Consider the following 18,191-nt stretch of genomic DNA (forward strand, 5'->3'; position numbering starts at 1 on the left):
GGAGTGGGTGGGTGGGGGAGTGGGGGGGAGGGTATGGGGGACTTTTGGGATAGCATTGGAAATGTAAATGAGGAAAATACGTAATAAAAATATTAAAAAAAAAGAAAATAGGTCTCTATGTATATAGAGAATATGAGAACTGTTCTAAAATTCATAGGTGTAGATGACTGTTTTTTATATTTTGAACATAATTGGTTTTATTATTTAATTAAGATTACGTAACTAACCACCACCTGGTCATCATCCATGTCTGGTTCATTTTGTTCAGGGTCTTACAAAGTCAGCATTCAAGATTCTTATCAGGCTGATTTTTCTCTTGATAAGCTAAACTGCTGGGTCACAAATGTGTATTAGAGACTTAGGAAAGCATTGACATCGAGACAAGCAGCATGATACATTGAGTGTTAACAGACCCCAGTGTAGTATATAGAGGGTCGAGGTGTTACTGTCATCCTAATGAGAGCGTTTGCACATGCCCAGATGGCTCTGATGCACAGGTTCCCACAGCTGAGCCTTTAATAGTAGCTCCATATTTCCTGGGCGCCCTGGTCCCAGAGAATGCTTCTTTCTGTGACCTTTATGCCATGAGAGTTGATCTCAAGGTCAGCACTTGCTTTACAGTGATAGAGAGTGGATTCTTCCTCATTCAGCACGAGCAACACTCACCTAATCCAGGTAGTGTTGGCCCTTATTCAGCCTCCCCAGAGGGGAAATCTGGAGTCGTACCAAGCCAGAGTGAGAGCTGCCTATTGGGGACTCGGGAGCACATGCAGAAGGTCACACCTGAGCTTCATGGCAGGCCTCCATAAGAAATACCCAGGACAGGGGCTGGAGAGATGGCACTGACTGCTCTTCCAGAGGTCCTGAGTTCAATTCCCAGCAACTACATGGTGGCTCACAACCATCTGTAATGGGGTCCGATGCCTTCTTCTGGTGTGTGTCTGAAGACAGCTACAGTGTACTCGCGTAAAATAATCTAAAAAAAGGAAGAAAGAAGGAGGGAAAGAAAACCCAGGATCGAACAGACTGACAGCTTTTCAAATCACTTTCCCAGGGTGAGGAATACAGAACCCGGAGTGACAGCGACTGACAACCCCCTTAACCTTGTTAAATAAGGAACATGTGCAAGGGACACATTCTCCTCCCAACCCATACACAGCCACAAAGAAAGAGCGGGGCTTCAAAGCAAGAGGTTTGCAGAAATGATACATTTATACTGTAAACCTGGGAAGCACCAGCAATCTCAGGCAGACAAGGTTTGACGACACAGTCTGCAATCCACTTGCCTCATTTGTAGGGAGCATGGGAAGTTGTGAACTGAGATGCCAAGACCCGCAGTTTCAGATGGAGGCTCCACTAAGGGTTCCTCTAATCTATGGGCTGAGCTTGTCCTTGTTTGAACTGTCGTCAGTTCCCATGTTCCTGCTGTCATCCAGACACTGGATCAAGCGAGTCGCAGACCTTGTGTTTCAGAGAGCTCCTATGATGGTGCTTGTATCGCCTTTTACAACAGAACCATCTCAGAGTCAGGACATTGACTTATTTAAGGCAGAGAGAGAAATCAGCTCTTTAGTATAGTCTACAGACAGCGCAACCCCGATGCTTCTCTCGGCGAAATACAAAGGACACCAGGTGACTGTGACCTCCTTAACTGTGACACCAACCAGAAACTCTGACTCTGTCCTTCCTGGAACTTCTCGGGGCACAGCCCAAGACCACAAAATGATTTTCTGTGGCCTATGAAAAATGACACTGCCAATGCTTAGGCAGATGTGTCTTTAGTTTGGGTTTTGTCCTCTGGCCTCATCTCCAGACATATGACAAAGCATAAGTGAGTGACATTGTGGTTGTTTCCTGTGACTCACAAACAACACTCTCGCAAGGCAGAGTGGCTCCATTTTACCACCATAGAAACAAATAGGGGCTGTTGCTACAGCGTCAAAAGGGATGTACCCCAAACACAACGTCCACTTAGCAGTTACAAGCAGCTAATAACGTCATGTGAATAGCATGTATTTTTGAACTCGGAGTCAATTTTGTCCTGAAATGCATGCTTTACATCCTTAATGCTTATATGTATATATTTATGTATATTTAATTTAATTTTAATTTTTTTGACTGGGCTTCACTGTGTAGCCTTGGCTGTCCTGGAATTCACTCTGTAGATCAGGCTGGTCCTGAGCTCTCTGAGATCTGTCTGCCTTTACCTTCCAAGGGCTAGGACGAAAGGCATGTGCCAACACTGCCTGGCTGTATATTTTAAGTAAATTTGCTTCATAGCCTGCATTAGGCTTTTATAATAGGCATTTATGTTTCTACATGGGTATGCTCCTGAACTGTAGGCTTCTAAAGTAGAGGTGTCTAACTGATGCTTTACCCTGAGTCCCAGCCTATTCTTTGACTAAAAACCTTCATTTTATACCCAGAGTTGTTTTGCTTGAAAGAATTTATTTGTAATTTGCTTAAATGTGTCACTGAAAATGCACTTCAAAATCATCATGCCCCAACTCTCTGGAATGCTTGATTAAGTCTTATTCTGAACTCATGTATAAGGGGATAACTTGGAAGCTGGAAAGAGACATCTTTTTCAATGACTAGTTGGAAAGGCCGGATGCTGTGTTCATTGCCTGCTCCCTCCACCCTGCCCCCTGCTCGCTGTGGCCTGTCAGCTTAGTCGGTTGGAGGAAGGCTGGTGCTAGTCATTGCCTCCTGCCATTGAGGTTTTAGAGGTGAACATAATTTTATTTGACAGCCATGAAAGTGGTTTAAAAGGCGGAGATGTTTCAAGCAAGAACAATTCTGGACTTGTTTGTGATTGCATAAGTTGAGGCACAGAGAGAGAGGACAAGGGTTAGCGTGAATTGCTAACAAGAATTAAGGTACTGCTGGGTATGGTGGCCAGTGTTCCTATTAAGATCACTTGAGGAGCTGAGGCAGGAGGATCATTAAGTTGGAAGTCAGCCTGGGATACATAGGAGATTGAGAGACATGGAGTGGAAGGGACAGGAAGACAGACAGACAGATACACACACACACATACACACACACACACACACAGAGGGAGGGACAGAGGGAGAGATAGAGAGAATATTAAGTCTTTTTGATTAGGTAGGTGTACAGCACCTGCCTAGCATGCATAAGACCATAGATTGGGTCCTTAGCACTGCAAAAACGAGTCTGATGAGTGTTTTAAATATTATATATATGATATGTCATATATATAATATATATCTCACATGGCTTTCACTTTTAAATAATTAATGGAATATAACTTATGGAATATTCAACATGGGGAAAATAATGTGCTGTTTATAATCTTTAGATATTATTAAGCATGGTCTTCATGGTGTTTTGGTCACAGTTAGTTCCCTGAGCTCTGACTGTGCTGTTCACACCCGAATTCACATCCTGCAAATTAGGCTCACCACTTTCTGCAGTTCACTGGTCATTTTCATGGTAACATCTCTTGCAGGGGATTACATTTTAAAACCCAGGAGTGAAGATTATGTGGTTGCTTGTGTTTTATTTTGGGCTCCTGGGCTAGGGATGAGCACCGACTCCCAAAAAGGTGTGAATGGGGCTGAGTGTTGGACCCCAGAGCTCAGTCATTATGAAAAACAAGGGGTGGGGGGGGTGGTTCTGGAGGTGTAGTGTGGTGGGGGAGGCATAAATGAGAGAGTACCCTGGTGTAGGGACTTTTTAGTGAGTTCATAGGAGAGAACACAAATGTTCACAAGGAGGCTGGTACAGGGAAAATCACCTCTCCGTGTGAATGCTAGAGCTGTTATTTGAGGGTGTAACTAGAGACCTGAGACTGACACGTCAAGTAAGAGGGAGGGCAGAGGGTCTGCAATGGGTGTCAGTGTCATGAAGATGTTAATTCTGATGTCTGATACTGTGCCATCCTATGTTTCAGAACGACCAGCTTTGGCTGGGTTTGTGTGCCCATCAGACACAGGACCAGGCTGCTCTGTTCTAAGCCTGCACACACAGTACAAACACACACAGAGATGAGCACTTCTCTCTTGCATAGAAATTACTGACAGAACTGGGAAGAGGGACCTACCATCCTTCCCACATGCATGTGTAGTCTCCCTTTATTTTCTTTGAAAGAAAAATTATTTGGGGTAAAAAAAAATCAGAGATAAGACCAAAAAGCAAGAGAATGGGGAAAAAACCCCACCTCTCCATTTTCTGATATGAAACAGAGTGAAGATTCTCAGGTCTACCTGTTAAACAAACATGTTGGCACACTGGGAAGGGGAAGGCCGGAGCTTTGCTCCTTCCTTCTTTCCTTCCTTCCTTCCTTCCTTCCTTCCTTCCTTCCTTCCTTCCTTCCTTCCTTCCNTTCCTTCCTTTCTCTCTCTCTCTCTCTCTCTCTCTCTCTCTCTCTCTCTCTCTCTCTCTTTCTTTCTTTCTTTCTTTCTTTCTTTCTTTCTTTTGTTGGGCGGGGAGAGTTAGATTTGTAGTCTTTGGTATTTGCCTGTCAAAGTTTCAGACCACTCTGGAATTTGTGATTGCCAACTGTGATTCTGGGAATCCATTTATTGCACATCTTTCTGCATAACACGTGTAGGTAAGGGACAGATGATCTCATAAAGTTCAATCGTATGAAAATGTTAGTTATCGCCTACGGACAGATTCAGTGAGTCTACTGGATAGTTTCCATCTCATACCATCACTGTGAGGCTGAAACGAGACTCTATGAGTGCTTACCACTGGTTAGCTCACAGTGAGTGTTCAGGAAATGTTAGATGGTTTTAAATGAGCCAGCTGGCCCTCTTCCATATAAGGGTCAAATCTAAAGTCATCATCCTATGGTAATGTTAAGTCTTAATGTTAATCTATTATGAAGGAAACCAATGATACGGGGCAAATTAAAATTTCCCATTAGCATGCGAAATAGTTATTTTTCACTCAAATGCAAAAGAGGTGAGAATGCAGTATGTGTTATCCACTCATGGCTTTAGTTTCCATTTTCATGTATATGAATGCACGTTTGCATTTGTGTGGCAATATGTGTGTGGGTGCATGTGAATGTGTGTGTGTGTGAGGGGTGAATATACATGTGTGTGCAAGTGCATGTGTGTGTGGTGCATGGACACATGTGTGTGGGTGCATATACATGTATGTTGCAAGTGCACTTGTGTGTGCATGCATGTGAGGACCAAGGTTGGTGTCAGACATCCTTGTCCACTGGGAATGAGTGCCAATGGGTATGGGTTCTGTCTTTGGGGGTGGTGGACATGTTCTAGGATTAGTGGTAATCATTTCACAACCCATGGATGTACAGGGGACCACTAAGATGCACATGTTACAAAGGTGGATTTCGCAGTTTGTAGCTGTGTCTCACTAAAGCTGTTTCTGAAAGACCATGAGAGATATTGTATACTCCAGATTCACCAAATAAAGCCACCTTTAATGGTTAAGCACTTTATTATGAGAAGAAGTCACATTCCACGTCCAGGCTAGGTTTGCTCTTAACTGAACCCCATGTCAATCACCTTGTGCCGTGTTCTTATTCTCCTCAGCATTTGTGATTGGAGTTTGTTTTAAATTATTCAAAGACTAAGTTGAGTTTTGAGAGGCAGCGGGAGACATCAGGAAAGGTTTAAAGGCAGCAAGGAGACAATGAGATTAACTGGGAAGTTGCCTCCCTGGAGAACCCATGTCCACTAACAGGGGACTTTTTAGCAATTCAGAAACAAGAAAAACAAGACCCCAAAGAAGAGAGGTTTATTTGCTCTTTGCTTGAACTCCTCCAATGCTTTACTCTACCTGAACTGGTCTGTGATGGATGTGCCTTGCAATGAGGACGATTGTGCTGGGTTTAATCTTGCCCTTTACAGCTCCCCGGAGTGAAACATTTATATTTAATTACACAGTTTGATAAATAGACTCCCCCCCACACTTTAAAGCCACTACACAGTGTTGATGTTGTCTCCAGGCGGCCACTGGAGCAGCCTCCCTTTGACAGCTGGTTAGACACTCTCTTCTATCTCCTTGACTTCAGAGGACACGACCTTGCCATCTACCACTTCCTCCACGACGGTCTTAATCTTCCTGGTTTTCTTGATATCTGTGTGTCAGACATCAGAGGTTGGTTCAGGCCCACGGCCACCCTGTTAAACCACTCAACTTTTTCTTATACAAATTTATAAAAAAAAAAGCTCAGAACAATGTATATCACTCTCCCCAAATTTATAAAGCCTTCACCTTCTCACCTCAGATAGAAATAGACAATCTTGAGTAAACACGAAATTCACATTTTAGTTGTACATTTTAACCCCAGGACCTGAGGCTGTTCTAGCAATAGCATGGGCTAAGAAAGTCCCCTTGTCGTAGGGGTGTGCCAAAATCCTCACTTGGATGCATTCTGTGCATCATGTCCAAGCTTTTGAGAATCCTGATGTCTTGGGGCTGCTGAGATCACTCAGCCAATAAAGAAGCACTTGCTAAACAAGTGTGGGGACCTGAGTTTGGTGCCAGAAACCTATGTTTTTTTTTTTTTTTTTTAAAGCAACCTAGATATGATGGTGTGCATGAAGTTGTCCTCTGACTTCTATATGTACATGTGGCATGGACATTCTCTCTCTCTCTCCTCTTCCTGTCTTCTCTCTCTTCTTTCCTGTCTCTGTCTATCTCACTGTCTGTCTCTCTCTCTGTCTCTCTCACTGTCTGTGTGTGTCTGTGTGTCTGTCTCTGTCTCTCTCACTGTCTCTCACTGTCACTGTCTCTGTCTGCCTGTCTCTGTCTGTCTTTCTGTCTCTCTGTGTGCCTCTCTCTCTCTCTCTCTCTCTCTCTCTCTCTCTCTCTCTCTCTCTCTCTCTGTCTCTCTCTGTTACATTCACACACCCTAAACAAATATATGGAATCTTGGAAACTTGGTTCTCCCAATTGTGCTTTTGAGGACCTCCACCTTTTACTGCCCCCAGTGACAGACAGTTGCCAGGGAGCTGCGGAGATTCCCGCACTACAGGACATGTGCCCAAGCGCAGAACACTTACCCTTCATTTCCAAAGTGCTCAGCTGGTATTCTGTAGTTCTGGGTTGTGAAAGGAACAGAAAGAAAGACAGCATTATTGCCAGGTCAAAGCTGGGGCGCTTCCCTCCTTGTCCCTTTGTTTTCCAATGTCTGGGTTGATGTGTGGTTAAATGTTATTTTCCTCTTTCTGGTCCTTCGACTGTGCTTATCTCATACTGGAGTGTTCTGCTTTTTGGCTTGGAAAACACCAGCCTGCTTATCATTCACTGGAAATTTGTCTAGTGAGAACTAAAATTAGGATAGAAGTTCAAGTCTGTTGGGTTTTTTTTTTTGGGGGGGGGGAGGGTTGGGGGCAGGACAGTGTTATATGTGAAGGCAGCTGCTGCTCCAAGTCTGCCCACTTACAGACTGGCTCCTGTGGGCCTCTGTGGCCTGTGGCTTAATTCATGAGCAGTCAGTGGAAATTTCCAGAAGGTTAGTTTGCTCCTAGTTATACATATAACACAAGAATTAATACAAACGTGATCGGTATCGTTTGGAGAACCGTCTTCTGACTCAGTCCTGCCCCAGACCTCGTTCAAAGGCTATTGATATTTGGGATGCTTTACACTGTTTGGTGTATTTTTGTCTCATTGTCCTGTGTGTAACATTGCTGTTGTGCTGGGGGAATGCCTTGGCAAAGATTGTGAAGGAGAATCGTAAACAGACAGGGACACACATTCCGTGATGCTCAGAGCCTTACTTTATATCTTCTCCTTCCAGAAGGCGGCGGTAGGTGGCGATCTCCTGCTCAAGCCGGGTCTTTATGTCAAGAAGGATGTTGTGTTCTTGGTTCTGGCGTTCTGTGTCACTCCTAATCTGCATCAGCTGGGCCTCCAGGGAGCTCAGCATGTCCTGGATGGCTGCCAACTGGCTGGCATAACGAGCCTTGACGTCCTCCAGGCTGCGCTCCAGAGACTCTTTCTAAGCATGCGAGACAAAGAGGGTGATTCTTATTTGTTGACTTGAAGCAGGCAGCACAGTTCTTGTATCTTTTTGGGGAAGAATTTTTTGCCGCCTTTGAGCACTACCTGTTTTTTCTAGCTCTTTCATTTGTTCTGTCTAGGAAGCCTCAGCCAGCCAGCTACAACCACCATCTCTTGGATTTTTGCTTTGTGTTGCTAGAGCTTTGTGCCTATTGTTCCCTCAGTGTGATGCACTGTGCTATGGCATCAATGTATACTTCCTTGCCTGGGAGGAGGCTGCATCTGCCATGCCTTTAGCAGGCCTGGCCATGTGATTCATGGTGTCAATGGAGGACTAGATCTCTCATCCCATTGGGACCAGACTTGATCATGTAACTCTTTGACATGCAGGCAATACTGACAGTCTTTTTTTTTCTCCTGAGATTCAACTTTAAGAGTTGCCCCACAGCTTAGACTTTTCTCTCTTCTTTTCACCACAGTGATATGACTCAGACTGGTCTGTCCCTTTAGCCTGACCCCTAAAGTGGACATCTCCAGTTGTGGTTTTTTTTTTAAAGAGTCATCTCCAGAGTGTTGCCAACCTAACTTGCTGTGGCCCGATGGATTTGCTTAGCCTGTGATGTCTCTACTCCTTTTCTCAAACTTAAAGCTCATCTTTGATTTAAGATCCAGGACAAATGTGATCTGCCCTGTGGAATCTTCAAGATCTTGTTCCTCTGCCCTGTATAGCTCATTGCCCTTGCCGCGGCTTCTTTCTGTGCTGTAGTTATTGTTAGCCGTTGGACCTGTTTCCCTGTCGGCTCTGCAAGGGGAGAAGTTATTTACTACAGGTGTGTGTGCTCGCAGAGTCCTGACCGTGGTCCCTTGCCAGAACAGACCCGACCAAGCAATGGAGGTCAGAGGTGCTCACCATGCTGAGGTGGGACTGCAACTCTATCTCCAGGTTCTGGTAGGTGCGTCTCAGCTCCGTGACTTGAACCTCGAATCCTTTCAGCTCCTCCGTGTTCAATGTGACTTGTTGCTGCAGAGCTTGACTCTAAAATTTCAAGAAGTAAGAAAAATGAGCAAAGAGAGACACAAGAGAGAGGAAGAAAGGAAGGAAGGCAAGCGAAGGAGAGGAAAGAAGGACAGAAAGGAAGACAGACAGAAGGATGGAAAACGAGAGAAAACATCGTCCCTCTCCGTGGAACCATGTTACCCATCTTCCCCCAGGCTAGAATTACCTGTCTCTCGAACTGTTCTTTGGCCTCTTGCAGGTTCTTCTGGGCCAGGACTTCATATTTCTGTCTCATCTCATTCATGATCTCTCCCAGGTTCAGGCCTGGAGCAGCATCCACCTCCACGTTGACATTGTTGCCCAGCTGCCGGCGAAGGACCTCAACTTCCTATAAGAGTGAGGTTCTCACTGAGGTTAGTCTGAAATACATTCTCAGATCAGGCTGGGTAGAGGAGACATAAGTAATCTCATGACTTCTTTCATTGGGGATGAAGAAAGATGAAAGGATATCAGAAGGTGGCTTCCTGTGGTCCGGGCACTGCTTGGAGTTATTTAACCAAGCGCAACATCACAGAAAGAAGTTAGGCTTGTTGTCATGATTGATAGTGCCTTTATCACTGTCACCATCACTACTAGCTCCTCTACCATTACTACCACCACCACCATCACTATTACTACCACCATCATGACCACCACCATCATCATGACCACCACCACCACCATCATCACCACCGTGACACCGCCATAACCACCACCACCGCCACTACCTCCTCTTCCTCTTCTTTCTGTTTGTCCTCCTCTCACTTATATTATTAGAGCTGTCTGATCCTATACCATCCCTGCATACTTCTTACCTCTTGATGTTCCTTTTTGAGGAGGGCCAGGTCCTTGTTCAGTTCTTCAATCTGAATTTCCAAGTCTGTCTTTTGAAGGGTCAGATCATCATAAACTTTGCTCAGGCCTTGGAGATCAGCTTCCACAGCTATACGCATTCCCCTCTCAGTCTCAAACCTGGGAATGAATCAAGATGCAGACATACTCAGGTCTTCTAAAGTCAGTGTAGAAGAGATAATTTAACATAGTGAGAGAGACAATTCATGTGCTCTATAACAAATTCCTTCACATATTTGTGAAAAATGAATAAGAATCTGGGAACCAGATCATTTGCTCTGTAATATAACTTGTCACTGGGGCTGGAGAGATCACTTTGTCCTTAAGAGCACTGGCTGCTCTTGCAGACAACTCTGGTTCAATTTCCAGCATCCATATGTTGGTTCATATCCATCTCTGTAAGTCCTGTTCCAGGGGATCTGATGCCTTCTTCTGGTCATCTGGTCTTTTGGGGTACCAGGCACACACATGGTGTACAGACATACATGCAGGTAAAATGCTCATACACATATTAAACACATACACATCTGCACATGTATATACAATTTCTGTTCCTCTGCAGTAACTTTTAAAAGTTTCTAAACTCAGAGGCTAAGGGTATAGCTGGGTGGTAGAGTATTTGTATAGATGGCTTGAACCACAGGGCTATAAAAACAATAGGAAACAGAGCTAAATGCCCAAATCAAACCAGCAACAAAAAGAAAAGAAAAACCCAAATTAAAAAAAAAAACCCTTCCCCCTGAAACAGTCCAGAAACTAAGAACCCAAATATGAATTTTACAGGGTGAAATTATCTTTATCATTTTGTAGAGATGTGCCCAGTGTGGGTCATCTCAGTCATTTCTTTCCCTCTACAACCTTCTGACAAAGGCACAAATTAAAATACACCAATGCAAACCAAATGACAACACAGCTGCTGACAGGGTGAAGCTGGGGTTCAGGGATCTAACTGCCTCACCTTCAGATCTGATTTTTTTTTATTTCTATCTTTTAAAATCTCCTCTAGCATCAGAACACTTCTTCTAAACTGTGGTGTTGTTAGTGTGGACACATCCTGCCGACTGGGACCAGGAAGCCCTGCTGTTCATCAGCTCTGAGGGAATGTGATCATGTCCGTGCGTCCAAGTAGGTGAAGACAATTTGAAGTGTGTTAATCATAGGTTGGTTCCTGTTCTTTGGTTGGCTGGGTGAGACCATAAAACTCTAGCACACTGGAAGGTGCAGGATTCAGCGGTGGAATCTGGCTGTGATGGGGGAGCCCCATGGCTCTGTGGAGTGATTCTGTGGATGCCCGCCCAGCGGAGACTCTGTGATGGCTCTCACATCACAGAAGGCCATTGGTGAAGAAATGGAGCCCTGGGTTGCTTTGTTATTATTCTGAATGATAGAATGAGGTTCAGTGGGTGAGAGAGCAGAAGCGACATTACTAAGAAAGAATATTCTAGTGACCGGAGATGACCAACCAGAACAGGGGCAATTACTGGAAGGTGTTCAGAAACAATGGTGGATAAACAAATCTTAAGAGTCCCAGGAGAGCAAGGGCTGGGTAGGGTCACAGAGCTTCTAACAGCCTTATGCTCTGCAATTCTGAAATAATGAAATAGAAGTTTCTTAGCTCACAATAACATGCCCATCTACGCATGATACAACACTACTAAAAGCTGAATTCTTTTTCAAGGCCAATGAGATGGTTCGGCAGGCAAAGGTACTTGCTGGCAAACCTGACATCTGGAGTTCTGTCCCTGGAAACCATGTGACAGATGGAAAGCACTATTGGCTGCCAAGTGTCCCCTGACCCCCACACGCATATGGTGACATCCTGTCTCGGTCTCTCTGTCTCTTGGTCTCTGTCTGTTTCTCTCTTTCTCTTTCCCATCTTCTCCTTCTTCCTTTCCTTTCTCTCCCCACCCTGATAATACACAAACATGCTAAATAAATGAGAAAATAACCCCACTAAAAGGATTTCTTTTTGCAGAAGAATTTATCATGGTACTGGGTATTGTAGCAGACATCTGTAATTCCAGGTCCTCAGAGGCAGGGAGGTGCTGACTTTGGGGCTGTCTTGGATTGCATAGCAAGGCCCTATCTCAAACAGAGAAACCCAAACAATCCCCCACCAAAACACACACACACACACACACACACACACACACCCCAACATCCCCCCAACATGCATACATATACAAACACCAAGATAGCCACACTCACACACCAACACATACAAATGCATACACACCAACACACACACATACACATACCAACACATACAAATGCATACACACCAACACACACACACATACACATACCAACACATACAAATGCATACACACCAACACACACACTGTACTGGCTAGTTTTGTGTCAACTTGCCACAGCTGGTGTTATCACAGAAAAAGGAGCTTCAGTTGAGGAAATGCCTCCATGAGATCCATCTGTAAGGCATTTTCTCAATTAGTGATCAAGGGTAAAGGCCCCATTGTGGGTGGGACCATCCCTGGGCTGGTAGTCTTGGGTTCTATAAGAGAGCAGGCTGAGCAAGCCAGGGGAAGCAAGCCAGTAAGGAACATCCCTCCATGGCCTCTGCATCAGCTCCTGCTTCCTGACCTGCTTGAGTTCCAGTCCTGACTTCCTTTGGTGATGAACAGCAGTATGGAANCATGGCCTCTGCATCAGCTCCTGCTTCCTGACCTGCTTGAGTTCCAGTCCTGACTTCCTTTGGTGATGAACAGCAGTATGGAAGTGTAAGCCGAATAAACCCTTTCCTCCACAACTTGCTTCTTGGTCATGATGTTTGTGCAGGAATAGAAACCTTGACTAAGACAGACACCAACACATACAAATGCATACAAACAAAACACACACACACACACACACACACACACCCCAAGACATATTTTTACCATGGTTTAGAGAACCTACTTCAATCTGAAGTCCTCTGCAGCCAGCTTAGCATTGTCAATTCGCAGGACGCACTGGGCATTTTGTATTTGAGCATCCTTAACCTGGGAAATGTGAGAGGAAGGAAGAAAGAATGACATTTTCCTCTGGGCAGGCAGGAGTGTAAGATCATGCCCATTTCACAAATGACCATGGAAGAACAGTGACAGAGATATTCATGTCATGATTTGGCCTGGTTCCTTTGTGATTGTACAAAATGAGAGCTGAAGCCACCCACATCACTGGGCCTCTGTGAGCGCCTTGTCTGTGGTGCTGCTCACACTGGAACGTTGCTGTTAGCCCTTCTCACTTGGTGAGCTCCAGCTTCCTCACCTCTCAGCTCAGACAACACTTTCAAGGCCCCTCCATGACATCTTCCAGTTATAGCAGTGAATGCACCCCTGTGGCTGTTGCCCTGCACAGCATCCCTGCATCTACCTCTCTGAGTGATGGTTTCTGTGGTCTGTGCCTGTTTCCACTTAAAGCACTTTCTTTGCTGTCATCATCCGCTATATGTGTTGCTGGGTACCCAGCCAGTGTCTATGAGGTAGTGGCTGAATGAGAACTTGCTATCTGTAGGAGTTAGGCACAGGACAGAGGATGGATACATCCTGGATCCGTGTGCATCTCTCTGTGTGTACATGTTCATATGCACAGGTGTACATATGTGGAGGTCAGAGGATAATCTTACACGCCATTCCTTAAGTGCTACCTTTGTGTGTGTGTGTGTGTGTGTGTGTGTGTGTGCATGTATATGGCAGGGTCTCTCATTGTCTTGGAACTCACCAAGTTGGCCAGGCTGGCTGACCAGCAAGTCCCAGGGATCGGCTTGTTTTCCCAATGCTGGGAGTACAAGCACACACTGTCATTCTCTAGCTTTGCTTTTTAACCTGGGGACTGAACTCAGGTTCTCATGTTTCAAGGCAAACACTGTATTCTTTAAGAAGTAGATTAGAAGTCTACCTCTAGAAGATATTAGAGCGACAAATCCCTTTCAGTAGCTGTTCCTGGAGAGAGGTCCCTCGATAGGTCTCAAACCACTGGACACTAATGGCTATGCCTAAGTACTATGGGTAATCCCCAAGTCAATTCAGAAGCGTCAACCATGAGAGAAGTGCTTAATTTGAATTTTGTGTTGTATCAAAAAGCCTGCAGGACCGTCCTGTTGATGAGAAGGGCAATGTAAGCACCACAGCTTCATGGGCTGATAGTTTGTGTGAAGTCTGAATTAAGCTGCACTGATGCCTGTAAGACAAGCACAACTCAAGAGAAGAGGCCTGTGGTTAAGGCAAAGGTCTTTGCTCTAAAGGCCTTTGCAATCATTTCGAGATATAAACAAAACCAAAGGGGAGGCTTTTCCTGATGAGATAAGAACCCCGGGGCTGGGCAAATGGTGTGTGCTGATGCTTGAGATCCTCAGTCAGGAGCGAAGTCTCCCACTTTTACTCCATTGGCTTTATAGAAAGGGGAACTCCACCTATCATGGATGACACAGGAGCAGATTGTGATATGACTGTAATAAACTTGAATTGGGGGGCAATAGAACATTTTATTGTCACAGAGGTGCATTATAAAATGCTTGGTGATAGTGAGGAGATAATTAAATAAGACATTAAAAAATCCAGGTATCAGAACTGTGTATGGTGGCACAGTTCTTTAACCCCAGTGCTGAGGCAGTGGAGGCAGGAGGATGGTGAGGTCCAGACTAGCCTGGGATACACAGATCTTGTATCAAAGACCAGTCCATCCATCCATCCATCCATCCATCCATCACCTATCACACAACTATTTATCAATCAGTATAGATATCATTAATATCTGTAATCTGTATCCACCCTGAACCCTTTTGTTATTTTTACCCATAGTAGGTTAATATATTTGTTATAACATTCATATAATGAAAGATGAAAAATCTCTTTAAATCGACTTGAGTCTTCAAAGTTAAGTAAAGACTACTGGCAAACTCATATAGAAACCCTTGGAGGTCTTTGAAAAATAAGATTATCCACAATGAAGACCTTATATTGTAAGCCATAACAAAGATTTAGACTGAAATTTTGGATGATAAAATGATCATATTTTATATGTAATTAGTTGAAGTTTTAGAAAAAACGTGAGTTAAACTCATCCTGTTTACAGATACCTCATGATAAAATACATTTTTTCAGTTATACATTTCAACCTAATCTGCTTCATGTGTTCGAATTCACCTAGCATACATCTCTCAACCCATTAGGCAACTAAACAGTGAGGTAAAAATTACAGGCTTCATGGCTCACCTGATTTTGCAGGTCTTTGATCTGTGCGTAGTAGGAGCTATAGTCTCGGACGGTGCTCGGCGCGTTGGTTTCGTACCACTGCTTGATCTGGGCTTCAAGTCTGGAATTGGATTGCTCCAGGGAGCGCACTTTTTCTAGGTAGTTTGCCAATCTGTCGTTGAGGTTCTGCATTGCCAGTTTCCCATTGCCCACAAACAGGTCCGATCCGTTGGAGAAATCGCACCCGTAGCTCGTTACAGCTTTGGAGACAGAGATGCGAGTGCCATGGCCTCCAGCCCCACCATAGACGCTGGGTGCAGCCCCCAGGCGCTGCACGCTCCCCTTTCTATACAGCGAGCCACTCATGCTGACTGCTGGACCTTGTGAGGAGGAACTCAGACTTCGGTGAAAACTTTGACGACTGAAATCCATCTGGGATGTAGGGAGGCAAACACCTGTAGCCTGGACTTGGAGCACAGCCTGTCTGTCTCGGGCTGCTGTGGAGCTGACCTTTTATAGAGTTCAAGAGACTCCTCCTCTGCTGCCGTGTCACCTCAGGAATGACACAGTCAACCTTCCTGTCTCCCCTTCCCCCTCTTTTGTACGGCAATACGTTTCATTCCATTCCAGAAATTGCTACCAGAGGCACTTCTTAAAGGCTTTCCTGGTGTGTGTGTGTGTGTGTGTGTGTGTGTGTGTGTGGTGGAGGTTTCTTTTTAATAAACAGAGATAACAGAAAGGACGAGGAGGGGATGTCCTTTCAGGTCTTGCACCTGCCCTGACAGGTTTTTTTTCATCCCCGTATACAAATAAAGAATATTTACAATCTATATGAATAATTTAGGCATCGAACAAGACAGCTGTGGGAACATAATATAAGTCACACTGGTGAGAAAAGACAATAGCTTGTTCAAATGATTTTATTTTAAAAAATGTTTTATGCTTCTTTTAAAAATTTTTTACTTTTAAGTTTATCCTTGTTTAGAATTTATGTTTACAGTCTATTGAAATGTCTTGGGTGAAGCTGGGTGTGTGGGTGCGCACCTGTGATTCCAGCACCTGGGAGGCAGAGGTGGGGGGATCAGGACTAGTTTGAGGCCAGCCTGGTTGAAGTAAGGCGCTCCAGTCTAGCCCAGTGTTGTGTAACATGACCCTGTCCCAAAGTGTAGCACCCCCCCCCCCCCGAGTTTAAGAACTGAATACGGGTGAATATGTAAAGGATTATCGGTGGGCGGTGGGTCAGTTGATTTTGGAGGTTTTTTTTAAAAAAGATATTTTAAATCGCATTTTTGGATAATTTCATCCATGCACATGTAACGTACCTTGATAAACTCCTCTCCCACTCGCCTCTCCAGCTGCCTCCGAAGCCCCTAACACAACCCCACCCAAACTTCATACTTTTTTTCTTTTTCTTTTTAAAAATAACCAACTGGATCTAATTAGTGCTACCTGTATGCTTGTGGGTGTGCAGCCTTGGACTGGGGTGTGAGCAGCCTGTCAGAGGTCATAGATCCTCTTCCTGGCTCCCAGCAGCCTGCAATTGCCAGGAACTTCTAGGTTATCGAAGGAAACTTATTTTAAAAAACAATAAACTTGTTATAAGAATCTTGCAAATATTTTTAAGTACTAGCATCTAATGGTTGCTAGTACTAAATCTAATGCTTTTTTTTAAAAAAGAAATAACAACATTAAATTACTGCGAAACTCCTGTTTTTAATACCTGGCATATTGCATATATTGCATACTGCTTCCTCTGTCTGAGGCCACCTAGACACAACCAGGGAATTCTTTCTGCTTCTACCTTCCTGACCCTGGCTGTAGGAGCTGCCTCTTAGGACCCCTGATGGATCCCAGTTTCACTGTGTAGATTCCTACGCTCACAGCAAAGTGGTTCCCTGAGCATGGAAAGAAGGTTGCAGGTGGCTACAAGACTCACATCTAACTTCCCAGAAGCTGCTGATATAAGAGGGCAATTTCTCTGTGCCCCGGTCGCTCAGTCTATCGATTTGTTTGAGTAGAAACATTCCTTCTAGCGGTCGGATCCCTTTCTATGAAGGAGACTTTGCTACTTCCTCCAGGCACACGCGCAGGCCCCACCTCACCAGCGGGGACTGATGGTAAGCTCTCCCTAAGTGTGGAGCAAAGAGCTTCTGCATACCTCTCCTTTCATTCAGACTTCTGACTGAAAATGTGTGCACGCACGCGCGCGCACACACACACACACACACACACACACACACACACACACACACACGCGCGCGTGCGTGCACACACACACTCACAAATTCACAATCTGCTTATGTTTCTTTTCCAAATAACTCTCTTCTAAAATAAAGTAAGATCCTATTGTATTTGTCTTATAAATAACATACCTTTAAGTAATAAGTTGTGTTATATTTCATCTCAGCTATAAGTGATAAAGGAAAAGCTATACAGAAGTAGAAACTGACAGGCTAACCCTGCATTAGGCCCCGTATGGTGTCTGTGGACAGCATTGCTATTCATACGGAACTCAGCTCATCTTCGCCAATTTGTTAATAGATGTCACAGCTGAAATTTGTAGTTAGCAAGCTTTTAGAGACACGCAGACCGTGTGTGTGTATGTGTGTGTGTGTGTGTGTAAATGAATATGGTTTTTGGTGTTGAGTAATTGGGTAGAAGAGAAAGATGTTTAATTAAAGCCACTGGAAAACTATACCATTAAAACTGTCCAAAATTTGAGGTGAGTCTCCACTGAGTTTCACACGCTAGCATATACTGAAGATGTTTAAAACCACCACTTGAATCCATAGTTAGTGCTAAGTGTGGGTCTGAGGTGTCCTCCAAGGGCCCCTGCATTGAAGGCTTGGTCCCTGGTCTGAGGTGCTACTGGGAGATGGTGGAACTTTTAGAAGGTGGGATGTTGTGGAAGGAGGGTGTGTCCCCTGGAATGTGCTTTTGAAGGGGATGTTTGGATGCTGCTCTTTCTTGCTTTGCTTCCTGGCTGCTGTGCCGGGCTGAGAATGGCACCCATACCAGACACTCTTCCGATGATGTACCATGTCACTGCAGGCCCAAATCATTGGTACCAGCTAGATTCCAACTTCCTCTATGTAGAAGCTCTGAAACCACACCCTAGGGCAAACCTCATCTCTAAATCATTTATCTCAGGCGCCTGT

General features: G+C 44.5%; 1 protein-coding gene across 1 annotated transcript; it reads right to left on the bottom strand.

Annotated features, from left to right (window-relative positions):
- Positions 1–5,387: 5,387 nt before the first annotated feature.
- Positions 5,388–15,516, bottom strand: Krt20 (keratin 20). Its single transcript, XM_021178188.1, has 8 exons — positions 15,055–15,516; positions 12,758–12,840; positions 9,802–9,958; positions 9,174–9,335; positions 8,861–8,986; positions 7,728–7,948; positions 7,008–7,045; positions 5,388–6,079 (listed from the first exon to the last, which is right to left on the bottom strand). Exons 1-8 carry the CDS (start codon positions 15,463–15,465, stop codon positions 5,982–5,984), a joined length of 1,296 nt encoding a protein of 431 aa, XP_021033847.1. The 5' UTR covers positions 15,466–15,516; the 3' UTR covers positions 5,388–5,981.
- Between the last annotated feature and the right edge of the window lie 2,675 nt (positions 15,517–18,191).

The sequence above is a fragment of the Mus caroli genome, chromosome 11 (assembly GCF_900094665.2).
Source record: "Mus caroli chromosome 11, CAROLI_EIJ_v1.1, whole genome shotgun sequence".
In the NCBI taxonomy this organism is placed as follows: domain Eukaryota; kingdom Metazoa; phylum Chordata; class Mammalia; order Rodentia; family Muridae; genus Mus; species Mus caroli.